The sequence below is a fragment of the Ambystoma mexicanum genome, chromosome 5q, assembly GCF_040938575.1.
Source record: "Ambystoma mexicanum isolate Mex_15411 chromosome 5q, UKY_AmexF1_1, whole genome shotgun sequence".
In the NCBI taxonomy this organism is placed as follows: Eukaryota; Metazoa; Chordata; class Amphibia; order Caudata; family Ambystomatidae; genus Ambystoma; species Ambystoma mexicanum.
In genome coordinates, this window is record NC_090933.1 from 1,011,956,748 (window position 1) to 1,011,971,002 (window position 14,255).

The following is a 14,255-nucleotide window of genomic DNA, read 5'->3' on the forward strand; positions in this document are numbered from 1 at the left end:
AACCGTTTACTACCAGAACTGTGCTATCCTATCCAAGACTCTGAACCATTGGCATTGGCCCAGACCTATTGAATTGAATTGCTGGTTGTAGTGAACGGAAAACCTTTGCCCTGCCTATGGAAGTATTTGTGCCTTGATTTATTTTAACCTTATCTTTTTACCCCTTTTAAAATTAATTGAAGTGCCATTTTGTTCCCACTTCAGGGGAGCTGAACTTGTTCAGTAACTTATTGGTTGTGTATTTGTAGTATATTAGTATATGATATTGAGCTGCTCTTGTTAGTGTAATGTTTTCCAAATGACTGTTTAAATAAATGTATCTTCTTTTACCAAGAAACCTTGAGTAACTGGTTATTTGAATCACTGTGATGGCTGGTCCTTTGTGTAACCCCTTGCACTGCTCACTTTACTTTTGAGATAAGTATGGCTGCTCAGCCACTGCTACCCCAATACTGTGTGTTACAGGCTGGGACCATAGGTGAAATTGTGCTGACACGTGTAGTGTTCCTAAAGGGTACTGAATTTGATTCTGCCTAACAAATAGAGAATGTAGGTGCAACAAAGCTACAGGTACAGCCTTATATGGCAAATCAGAACAAATTGTCTGGCTAAACCTTGGTCAAGCTTCATCCCGAAAAAGAGTACCAAAATCCTAACCCTGCACTCCCTTTTTTCACCTATAAAAACAGCTCCATATCAACTATATTCCACCCCCCACTCTTTCCAGCTCCTCTCTTGACCACCAAATAACCCCAAATTTGATTTCCCGACTCATTCCCTTCTGCGCTATCTGCAGTCACTAGGGGCTGTCCGCGGATCCAACATGGTGTCCGTTTAAAGAAATATTAAACTTTTGAGCATCCAATCAGTGGGTGCATACAGTGTCTGCAGATATGTTATGCTATGGTATGTTACAAGTATGTACTAAGTTCACATACGCCCATAGGCACCTTGGTGCTAGAAGCACAGATAGAGACCTTCCTTCAGGGTATTTAAAATAAAAAGGTTTTCAGTGACCGTTGAAATCTAAGATGGTCAGCTGTTGCGCAAAGAGAGAAAGGCAGAGTATTCCAAGCCTTATTGGCAGCCACACAGAAGGCACGACCGCCCATGCGAGACAGCCTGACTTGAGTGACCAGCACTTTGAGAGCAGCCTGAGAACAGAGAAAGCAGGCAGGAACATTTTGCAGAAACTTAGTCTGCAGGTACTCCTCCCCTGAACCATCGAACGCACAATGGATGATAGACATGGACTTAAAGAAAATATGTTTCTCCACCAGCAACCAATGAAGCTGTTTCAGTAGAGGAGACGTATGAGCACCAAATAGAGTATGCTGAATGGCTCTGGCATTCTTAAGGAGTTGAAGCCGGTTGATAAGAAAAAAAGGGCTGTCGCAGATTAAGTGAGTTACAATAGTCAATTGCAGTTAAAACAAGTGTGCCATCACACCACCCCCTGAGTTTTACCTACTTTTTTAACCATTTTAAAAAAAACTACTGGAAAGATTTACATCAAACTTACAAAAACACACTTTGAGGACCAAGCCGCCGCTCCATTGCCTCTTTGAGGATTTCCACAAATGTAAGGACCCGTATAACTTTGCCCACCCTGGACGAAACAGCACCTAACTTTGCAGAATCCTTCCAAAGGGGAGGAAAAACAGTTTATGCAAAGCCTGTTAAGGAATCGTCCAGGGTGAGCAAAGTTATAATCCACCCAAGAAAGTGCTCTTTCTATGAGTTGAGCAACTTAACCATAACTACAGGGCCCTTTCATTTCAACAACTTGTATCTTCTTTTACCAAACCCAGATATGTGGAAATCAATGTATCCTACCACTCATCCTTCTCTGTTTTAATAATTTTGTACATTTATTTCTGTACAATGATTTAGACTAAACAACAATAGTGGAATAGTGTAAAAGGTCATTGATTGGGAATTAGCTTCTCAAGTAAGCATCCTGTATATGTTTTACCTTCTTAAGAAATTGTTGGATTTGCTATTGTCCACTGCATTTAAAACTGTAAGGTCTAACTGGAAATCTGCTAATGCTATGTCTGTCCATACTTTGTGGGGGTGGGTAATCTATATCAAAAGAGGTGCTGACATACGTAAAGTTAGAAAGCTTAATCAGTGGTATATGCTCCTCCAATGTGTGGAATGCCATTTGTACGTATGTAGACTCACACAGGACACCTCTTGACATTTAAATATGAATTCATGTCGCTTTGTTGGTGCCTTGACCTGTATTTAATGATGAATGAATGTAAATCAGAATGCATAATCGGTTTCTGTAATATAAACGGTGGTCATTGTTTGTGTAACAGTGGAAGTGTGCGTTTTGGTGCCCATGCTATTCAATGGAGGAAGCCCTGTCTAAAGAGAAGATCTTTCCGCACAAGGTGGGGAACACTCATGCTCCCTGCATGCTATATGCTGATGATGTTGTGATAATGGATCAGACCTGGGTCGGAATTAGACGGAGCCTGATGGCACTCATGACTTATTGGGTAAGTCTACTGACGCCTCCATTCATTCTGATGAGGGGATGGTTACAACTGTAAACAGCTATATTTATTTGGGATATGAAGTGACAAGCAAGGCCCGGGAAACTCAGTCGTTGTAGCATCAGAAAACTAAGGCCTTTGTCATAGTAAAATGAATGAAAGCTTTTGCAATGAGGTATGCCGGGTACAGTCTATTAGGCATTATAAAGGTCTACAAACAAAAGCTGACAGCAAATATCTTGTATGCCTTGGAGGTGTTCCCCGGCAATCTAGACAAGTGCTTAAACACCCTGGAAGGTATAATATGGCAGACTTTACTTGGCATCTCTAGGGGAACTCCAAGCCAAGCCAATTGGTTGGAGTGTGTCCTTACATCCCTGGCAGCTACCATGAAATTAATTGAGGGAAAAAATGAGATTAAGATTGTAAAGGCCCCTGGGCTCTCAATCAATCTTGACTACTCTTAAGTGATCTATGATGACTGGTGTCCCACAATCCCTTGTGAAGTTTAAACTGAATAATTACATCTTTTATATGCATATTGTGTGGGATTCAAACTGGGAAGTTTCCCAGGCCATTCTCCTTCGTAATCTGAAGAACCGTGTGTAACTGTGGGACTGGACTAGTAACACGGAAAATATAGAGACTATTAAAAGACTAAGTACCTTCTCAAATCTTGCTTTTAATTACCTAAGACTTCAGGCATATATCAGTTAATTCCCAAGCCCCATTGGAAGGAGAACATGTTACCAATGCTTAATAAAATGGAGGTTCGGGCAACTTGCGGGGTGTGGTACAATATCCCCATGGAAGATAGATTTTTCAGAATATGTAAGAATAGTTATTCAACTGACACCTTATGATGGAATATAGTAAAGCTTTTATTGAACTAGGCAACTTACACTTAAGACCTATTTTTGAAGAAGGGAAAGTAATAAGCATGGATGCCTTATGGTTGAGATGCTCATCTGGTGTTAGTGTATCTACCGCCTTAGTGGTCGTTAGGCTATGGTGGGATATCGAAAAGGATTTGGATAAGCATGAGATATTTCCACAGCGGGACTTGGCTTGTGTCTCATATGGATGAATCACCTTACATTTTTAAATTAGATCAGTTTTTTGTCACAATCTGCAATTTATTGAGATATGTATCAGTATTATTGTTAAATAGTATGTGTGTCTATTACAGAATGATGTCTGTAATGACTGTTTTTTTTCAAATTTTGTATTTTTATCAATTTGTGTGAAAAAGATATTTCTACTAAAACACACTAAACTAAATAAAATAAATAAAATGACCATATATTCTGTAACCACGCAAGAGCAGATTTGTTCCTGAAACATTTTGACTACCCTCAGAGGCACATCGAAAACTAAGCACCTGCCTTGACACATTCTGGGTGAGTGGGTCCCATTACTGTTGTAACATCTACTGCCTCTGAAGGATTCAAGTAGTACCTTTCCAAATATGGTAAAATGTGCTGTCTTTTTGAGAAAAGGAGATGGAATACACATTGAAAAACATCTTTTAACAATTTTTACATGTATTAAAAGTTAATATTCATTTCTTACCATCACAACTCGGAAGAGGATGACTCCACCAGTGATTTTTTTCACACAAAAGGGGCTCTTCATGACTAAGTGTGTATCCTGGATGACAACCAAATGAAACAGTGGATCCTATAGAAAAATCTTGTCCATAACGCAAACCATGCACAGGTATGCCAGGATCCAAGCAGGAATATGTGTCAACGGTCACACCTGTGTAACATAAAAACAACAGAAAAAACATTAAGGAAAGTCATATAAGAGTGAACTTAGACAAACTAATATTGTGTATATAATGAAGATCTTAGGATCTTGCTGAAAGGCTCTTTTGACTGAAAATACACTGGAACCTTCAGTACATTCTAAAATCTGCATTTAAATGTACATGGCATTATAGTCTTTTTTTGAACTTTCATATGCACACTTCAGATAGATTTCCTTGTTTGATTGTCTGCATTGTATTCTGAAATTAATTATCTTAAAACTAAGAAAATGCTGAATAATAAATTAAGAGGTGTTGTCAGGGACTTGCATTTCTAATGTGTGTACTCTGAGTGGTATATGTTGAATTGTACTCCGCTGCTAACTCTGAGGGGTTTATAGACTGCATATTTGGTTGGCAGCTCCCCAAAGAAAAAACATGAATCCATCAGTTCCATCTAGTCACCACAAACAAAATGTATATAAAACAGATGATGAATTAAGGAAAGCTCTTCATTGTTAATCATATGGATCATTGTACTCCAACTCGTGTTAGTTGTATGCATAATGTTAGTTTTGGTTTCGCTATATTACATTACAAATACACATTAATAAAGAACAAATCTAACAATCACAACTGCCCATATAGTTTTATCTCTCAGTGTACGTATAAAGTATCCAATGCCAATAGTGTCATTAAGTCATTCCATTGACATATTTTTGGATGCCCATTGTGGCGTGGGCATAGCTCAGAACAGATTTTGGTGCTTGTTTTCAACCCGGTTGATCTCCATGAGCCGTAAGACTTAATTGCACATCTTTGCAATGACATAATCATGCTGTGTCACGTTCCACTTAATAGAGCAATTTTGGGAGCTGTCTACAGCCTTTTTCAGAATTTTCCATTTGAGAACATAGAGCCTCTTGAAATGTGTAAGCAGGCAAATATAGTTGAAGCATGGGGTGGATGATTATTACTCTTCTGTGAGTTTAAGCAACATATTTAGGAATGGCCCATTAGTGCCCTCTCTTCTAATCCCTTCCCATCATTGCCCCCTTTCTCTAACATTAGACTTGGCAATAATACCAAGAGGTAGTAATCCGTGGATGCCCTTCATAAACCAGCAAGCATATCTTGGTGACTGTCAAGATCCTATACTAGGCAAATGTTTCCTCTTGCTGTTTGATGCTCAAAGATATGCTAATTATTCTGTTAATTTAAAAAAAAGATGTATATTATGAGGTACCCTGTATTACTCTGGGTTGCAGAATGGCCGAGTTGATGACATTTTTGAAGAGAACCGCATTTGTAGTGAAGAAGACAATGGTGACATCTTAGTTTCACCTGAAAAGGTACTGTGGATTATTTACAAGGATAAGTCCCCCCTTTGTCTACCATTAGAATAATACTGCTGACAATAAGACCAAGAGGTAGTAATCCTTGTTTCCATTTGCTCTTTGATGCTGAAAGAGGTGCTAATTATTCAGTCAATTTTCAAACAAATAATATTTTAAAATGTGCCCTGTATTACTTTGGGTTGCAGAATAGCCAAGTTGATGTTATTTTTGAAGAAATTCACATTTGAAGTATAGACTGTTGTGAAATATTTTGCCTGAAAAGGTACCATGGATTAGTTATCAGGTATTTGCACATTTATTTTCTAGAATGTGGTAAGCTCCAAATTTTAGGTGAATCTTTCTGAAGTCCCTTGTAGCAATTGAAGTAAGACATGTTTTATTTTTAGTTATGAAGCTTGAGGCACTTCTTTTGAGTCTTAAGGAACACATACGTTCTTTACATCTCAGCCCCTAAGGAATGCCATGTTTTTGGTCGTAACGGTGGGATAGAAACATGTTGGACAAAGTTTGAACACAGATTGGTGTATTAATTATTAACTGTGTCTGCTGACCCAAGAATATTTTAATGGAGTTATTTTCTTGGGCTATGTATGATTATCGTATTCACATGAAAGTGCCTGTGATTTTATATATATATTGTAACATGTCAGTTACAATCAAACAGAAAATGTTGTGACTGTGGGACAGCTGTCATTAATTGAATCCAAACACAATATTTGTAGACTACTTAAATATGAATACAATCATTAATATGTATATCTCCATGAAAGAAATAATGCCACACAGATAGCTACTTATCCAGATGTGTGTGTGTGCCGTCTTGTGGATTACTGAAATCAGAGTTGTATCAATGTGTCATCTTGCTAAGAAAAATATGAAAGAAACAATGATTTAGAATCCAATGCTTCTCTGAGAAAAACAGTCCTCACCTTTTTCATATTACGAAACATGAACAAACTGTGAAGAATGGGAGTTTTTAATATAGGAGGGTTTGACAATCAGGCATGGCAATGGAAATATTTGAGCAATCAAACCTTGTGATGTTTTAAGTGGCAAGGATGGGAAAATGACTGATGATAAAAGCAGGAACACAAAGGGAATAGTGTGCAAACTCTTGAATTAATAGCTTCAGGAAAGAAGAACCTGTCCCCACTGGACAAGAGCCAAATTGGGATACCATCTAGGAAATTGGGCCATGTTCATGTGGGAATCTGGGCCAACTTAGTCTAAGGCTGACCTGCTTTCCTGAAAAAGGTCAGAAGGTCTGGCACCATAAATACGTATTCGAAGTGATTGCAAAATGTCCCCCTAATGTAATTAGGTAAGTCCCCCAGAATCATTGCCCTATTAAGTCCCGGAATATGAGGGAATTGGGTGGTGGATTCACTATCGGGCCCTCCTTCCAAATAGAATAACTTAAAATTATATTGGAACAATGCCCTGATTTTTCAATGTATTTAAGGCCAAGTAAAATTGAACTTCTTGCACAAAACATTGCATTTTCTGGGCACAGAGCGCAGGGGCTGAACATATTTTTTAACAGAATGAAAATAGAATATTGTAGTTTACACATGTGAATTATATCCTGCTTTCATTATATTTAATTCTGAGAGTGTGAGGAATTGCCAACTGGCAAGAGTACAAATGTCTGTTTAAAAAAAAAGAAATGTGTTCTTGATACATAAGCTGATGCAGTTAATTATATCTCCAAAATGATAACATGCTAACCAGGGTCCCCTTTGTGTCAATTCTATGCCAAAAACATTGTGTTCTTGTGCCCTGCTACATCTATAGACTGATCCACAGGGCAGTGTACATGGCACTACATATTATCATGGCCACCACATCCCAATTGATATTGCACATCTGAGAGCACCTGTGAGTCACCTCTGCTGTGGAGGTTGATGTGTATTATAGTCTGCTGAGTGGAGACTGCCAAATGGTAGGTCAGGAAACTGGAGGATGGGCCTCTTGTTGGATCTCGTTATGAGGACAGGTAATACCCTCCACCAGAGACAGCTGAACAGCAGGCGGCTTTTCTGGGCTCAGGCATCAAATGAGCACAGCAAAACAAAAAGATGATGGCTGGAAGGTTTTTGAATTAATCATAACTAGAGGCACAGCTCTGGGCAACCCTCCAGACCACCGTTTTTCTCCCTGCCAAACTATTACACAAGGGGAAAAACATATGCAAATCAGACCCTGAACAGATCCATCCTGTCCTCAAGACCCCCGGAGTGGGCCTTTCAGCAGCCGGAGTACTAGACCATTCAAAGCTCTGTGTTCTAAATCACAGCAGCATCTGCTCCATGTTCACCACACCAGAAACAGGAGGGAAGGTGATGGTGCTGCTTTGTGTGCTTCTCCAACAATCCAAACTATTGCTTGCACTTCACACCACCTTGACCCTGCATTGTGTAGCAGCTGAGCCCATCACCTGCTCGGCCAGAATTGACTGCACAATGTCGGGACCTGATCCAAATTACATGTAAGTCACATGCCGACTCTGACCTGGGGTTACAACCATGGCTCAAACCAGCTAGCCTGTGAATGGCTACCTAATTGACCTGCTCATAGACTCCCCCCAGGATCACCACTTTGATGACTTTCGTCGCCAATTTGACGTTTTGGATCTTCACTCATTGACCCCTAAGGCACAACTCAGTCTGGCCCAACTGTGAAGCAATCCTAGGACCTCACAGACCTGCATCATTGAGAGGTCTCTTTCTACCAGACAGAGTGACAGCATTCGCCCCTACTTGATGTCCACTTGCTGCTTGTGCCTAAAGAATCCAAAGTGCCTGAACTGAGCTTGATCCACTCGCATCTACATTCGACACCGGGTGTGACTCCATCAATTCACAATCCAGGTACTGTTGACCCAAAATTGCCAACTCAGTCCACTTGGTCAATAGAGATAGGTTAGTTCACAATTGCACCTGTTTTCACCATTGAAATATCCATTTTGTGGCTTGTAACTTACATAAAAACCCTGAAACTATGCTACTCTCCTTAGTCTGTCACGTCTTCTCTGTTCTTTATCCGGGTGCATGTTTGTTCACTATTTTCTATGTGCTCTATTGCAGAAGGTGTGTTTGATTAAAGTATGTATTTTATAGAACTTTCATTGGACATTCCCTTTATTTTGGACTGTGATGCTTTGCTATTCGGATCACTGCTGGTTCACCTTCACACCCCTCTTAAATTGATATACTTTCCTCTGCCCACATTAGCACAAAAGGCAAAGAAGCTGTATCTCTTAACTGTCTGTGTTTAATCTGTATGAACTTTATGATTGCATTTGTTTTTGGTTTGTAGAAGTGTGGAAGTGTGAGGGCTGTGTGGGCCATTCTACCTCTACTCATCCTTGTACTCCTGTGTAGCAGAATTCATGTGAGGGGTAACATTTAAATAAATACACAAATATGCTCTCTTTTTGCTATGTAAAACAGTGAACATTTCTCACCGCTGACAGTTTAGCATTTAGTAAGTGATGGTTACATTGGATCCTGCATAATTCACATATAGTCCATTAGCTCAGACTGCGGATCTGTGGCCATGCTTCAAATTCTAAACGGAAATGTTCTTGATAATTTGCCTCTTGTGAAAGACATAGACATTAAAAAGTTATTTTTTTTTAAAGTAAGTTTAGCCAACCAAATTCCATTTCATCCATTGTCCATTTCCATAGAATATGATCCTGATATCCAAAATCACTTTTCTCTCTGTTGATGTTGCAGAGTAGGGAAATGGCTCCACATAAGTGGGTCCAAACTCGCAATCTGAAGTGGGGGGGGGGGGCGTACTCATACTTGTATTTGAAAATCAAAAACCATTTGCCTATCTTGGTTGGGCGGACTGACACCCTGTGTGTTATACATTGATTTTCCCTAATTTTTATACTCAAACCACTATAATTCTGATGCAATAAATGTTGGCCTGCATTTAAATCACATGTGAATATTATAGAAATGAACAGCCCCATATTTACACAGGATGGCAAAATTATGTAAATATGTATTAATAAATGTCATACCTGTCATGTTTCTATGTAACCCTTTTCTGGTACTAATACTTATTTTTGATACTGGAGAAAATAAAATGTGCCAGATTTGTTATTTTTTGTCTGAATCCAATTTGGTGTAAATGGTAATTGAAGAGAGCTTTAAACCACTGGCTGATGAGCGGCATCACGATCATAGAATTAATTGTTGATTACAAGTGACCTTGTCATATTTAGGATTACAATTAAGTTTAACAAGTAAATAGAATCATGAACTGTATATATGATATTTTGTGGTGACATCCCGTTCATGAAGTAAGGGGACCACCTTTGACTTTTTTAAATCACGTTTTAATCACAAAAATATTGCTTATTCTCCCACAATTGTGGGGTGAGACTGTATATTAGGGGTTGTTTAATTAGTGATGGCCACTTAGTGAAAAGGTCAGTATCTATCAAAATGTTCTTTTCACTTCTAATGACAAAAGCTGATAATAACCATTTTGCTTTCTTCCCAACACCACTAGGAGTTTACTTAAGCAACATGCCTAATTACACCACATTAGCACACTGACATCTTCAGCCTTTTTCCGGTGAGATCACATTTTGCTATGTACAAAACCAATGGAACACCATGGTCTGGATCACAATATCTAAACAGAAACAGTATTATCTAACATATACTTTGTCTACTGATTAGCCATTTCTGGATCACATATGGTGCTTGCTTCTACATAATTTTGGCTGTGCAAATGTTGCACTACACGTGCAATTATTTTTCAAATATTAACAACAATGTAACTGTAAGGACGTGTTATGTGTTTGTATTATCCAAACAAGATACATATAGGATCTCATAATTTCCCTTTTCCATTTGATTGTTTCTTCAATTTTTGTATCATTGTTTTTGCTCCTTTTTTTCTACCTTTTGTTGTCTCCATCTCCCTTCTTCTCCTTTTTAATTGTTTTTTCTCCTCTTCTCTCTTTCTTTCTAACTTTCCTTTTTACATGTCTTAGATGGAAGATCAATATAACTGAAAAGAAAAGAAAACATGTTCCACAAGTTCACAAGCTTTGGACAGGGGCTATGTCCACATTGCAGCCTCCATGGTTCCTATGCCTTCCAAGACCCAGTGTTGGGGTGATTGGAGGTGTGTGCTTGTCCAAAGAGAAATACAAACTACAAAAGCATTCTTTATAAACAAGAGTAAAGCAGTCATGAGTCGGAAAGTGTACCTGGTGACTCCACATATTCATCGGCACACGCTCTGTGTGCTGCAAATCGGCCAACCTACTTGAATCACAACGCATCCGCAAAGAGAGGACCCACAAACAATCATTTTCTTGCCATGTACCTGCCCTCTGGAACTCAATCCTGATGTCTGATCAGAAAGTCCCCACAATTCTCCAATTTCGCAAACCTCTCAAAAAAACGTGGTTCTTTCAACAACACCTGACCAAGGAATAATTCCAATGGACACACATACCGATGCACAGACCTCACTGTACTGCACTACTGTTAAATGATAGCAGCCAAAAGCTGGCTACTCACATGATGTACAGCACTCCAATGCTCGTGAGCTAGGTCCATGCTTTAAACAATAAAAATAAAAATAAATAGGTGAAAACATAGGAATCCTATGGTTGATGCTTTCGGAAAAGAATGATTTGCGGGAGCTATTTACTTTTTTAATGCACAGATTAGAACATTGAAGAGTAAAGGGGATTTTTAAGAATTGCTCTCTTCAATTTTACACTACCCCTTGCACATTTTTAAAATTGCATGCCAAGGACTCCAGATCACATAAGTGCTAACTGTGACGGTCCCCTGCATGCAGTTTGCACTTCATGGAACATTACCTCTGTGTTAATAATACCTAAGTGAGCACAGGCACGTTGTGAAATATTTGTAAAGCCAACATCATACACTTTAGTTTAAAACGGACCCCTCAAGTAAAGTAAATGTCTTAGAAGTTGCAGAATGGCCGAGTTGATGGCATTTTTGAAGAGAACCGCATTTGTAGTGAAGAAGACAATGGTGACATCTTAGTTTCACCTGAAAAGGTACTGTGGATTATTTACAAGGATAAGTCCCCCCTTTGTCTACCATTAGAATAATACTGCTGACAATAAGACCAAGAGGTAGTAATCCTTGTTTCCATTTGCTCTTTGATGCTGAAAGAGGTGCTAATTATTCAATCAATTTTCAAACAAATAATATTTTAAAATGTGCCCTGTATTACTTTGGGTTGCAGAATAGCCAAGTTGATGTTATTTTTGAAGAAATTCACATTTGAAGTATAGACTGTTGTGAAATATTTTGCCTGAAAAGGTACCATGGATTAGTTATCAGGTATTTGCACATTTATTTTCTAGAATGTGGTAAGCTCCAAATTTTAGGTGAATCTTTCTGAAGTCCCTTGTAGCAATTGAAGTAAGACATGTTTTATTTTTAGTTATGAAGCTTGAGGCACTTCTTTTGAGTCTTAAGGAACACATACGTTCTTTACATCTCAGCCCCTAAAGAATGCCATGTTTTTGGTCGTAACGGTGGGATAGAAACATGTTGGACAAAGTTTGAACACAGATTGGTGTATTAATTATTAACTGTGTCTGCTGACCCAAGAATATTTTAATGGAGTTATTTTCTTGGGCTATGTATGATTATCGTATTCACATGAAAGTGCCTGTGATTTTATATATATATTGTAACATGTCAGTTACAATCAAACAGAAAATGTTGTGACTGTGGGACAGCTGTCATTAATTGAATCCAAACACAATATTTGTAGACTACTTAAATATGAATACAATCATTAATATGTATATCTCCATGAAAGAAATAATGCCACACAGATAGCTACTTATCCAGATGTGTGTGTGTGCCGTCTTGTGGATTACTGAAATCAGAGTTGTATCAATGTGTCATCTTGCTAAGAAAAATATGAAAGAAACAATGATTTAGAATCCAATGCTTCTCTGAGAAAAACAGTCCTCACCTTTTTCATATTACGAAACATGAACAAACTGTGAAGAATGGGAGTTTTTAATATAGGAGGGTTTGACAATCAGGCATGGCAATGGAAATATTTGAGCAATCAAACCTTGTGATGTTTTAAGTGGCAAGGATGGGAAAATGACTGATGATAAAAGCAGGAACACAAAGGGAATAGTGTGCAAACTCTTGAATTAATAGCTTCAGGAAAGAAGAACCTGTCCCCACTGGACAAGAGCCAAATTGGGATACCATCTAGGAAATTGGGCCATGTTCATGTGGGAATCTGGGCCAACTTAGTCTAAGGCTGACCTGCTTTCCTGAAAAAGGTCAGAAGGTCTGGCACCATAAATACGTATTCGAAGTGATTGCAAAATGTCCCCCTAATGTAATTAGGTAAGTCCCCCAGAATCATTGCCCTATTAAGTCCCGGAATATGAGGGAATTGGGTGGTGGATTCACTATCGGGCCCTCCTTCCAAATAGAATAACTTAAAATTATATTGGAACAATGCCCTGATTTTTCAATGTATTTAAGGCCAAGTAAAATTGAACTTCTTGCACAAAACATTGCATTTTCTGGGCACAGAGCGCAGGGGCTGAACATATTTTTTAACAGAATGAAAATAGAATATTGTAGTTTACACATGTGAATTATATCCTGCTTTCATTATATTTAATTCTGAGAGTGTGAGGAATTGCCAACTGGCAAGAGTACAAATGTCTGTTTAAAAAAAAAGAAATGTGTTCTTGATACATAAGCTGATGCAGTTAATTATATCTCCAAAATGATAACATGCTAACCAGGGTCCCCTTTGTGTCAATTCTATGCCAAAACATTGTGTTCTTGTGCCCTGCTACATCTATAGACTGATCCACAGGGCAGTGTACATGGCACTACATATTATCATGGCCACCACATCCCAATTGATATTGCACATCTGAGAGCACCTGTGAGTCACCTCTGCTGTGGAGGTTGATGTGTATTATAGTCTGCTGAGTGGAGACTGCCAAATGGTAGGTCAGGAAACTGGAGGATGGGCCTCTTGTTGGATCTCGTTATGAGGACAGGTAATACCCTCCACCAGAGACAGCTGAACAGCAGGCGGCTTTTCTGGGCTCAGGCATCAAATGAGCACAGCAAAACAAAAAGATGATGGCTGGAAGGTTTTTGAATTAATCATAACTAGAGGCACAGCTCTGGGCAACCCTCCAGACCACCGTTTTTCTCCCTGCCAAACTATTACACAAGGGGAAAAACATATGCAAATCAGACCCTGAACAGATCCATCCTGTCCTCAAGACCCCCGGAGTGGGCCTTTCAGCAGCCGGAGTACTAGACCATTCAAAGCTCTGTGTTCTAAATCACAGCAGCATCTGCTCCATGTTCACCACACCAGAAACAGGAGGGAAGGTGATGGTGCTGCTTTGTGTGCTTCTCCAACAATCCAAACTATTGCTTGCACTTCACACCACCTTGACCCTGCATTGTGTAGCAGCTGAGCCCATCACCTGCTCGGCCAGAATTGACTGCACAATGTCGGGACCTGATCCAAATTACATGTAAGTCACATGCCGACTCTGACCTGGGGTTACAACCATGGCTCAAACCAGCTAGCCTGTGAATGGCTACCTAATTGACC

The 14,255-nt window shown here is 39.1% G+C and overlaps 1 protein-coding gene across 5 annotated transcripts in view; it reads right to left on the bottom strand.

Moving 5' to 3' along the window:
- The window catches only part of CSMD3 (CUB and Sushi multiple domains 3), a 3,270,409-nt gene that overhangs the window by 1,482,100 nt on the left and 1,774,054 nt on the right, over positions 1-14,255 (bottom strand). For all 5 annotated transcript variants that reach the window (XM_069621531.1, XM_069621530.1, XM_069621528.1 and 2 more), the window contains one exon: positions 4,080-4,268. In XM_069621531.1, the coding sequence (XP_069477632.1) occupies positions 4,080-4,268 (189 nt within the window). The remainder of the gene's footprint in view (positions 1-4,079; positions 4,269-14,255) is intronic.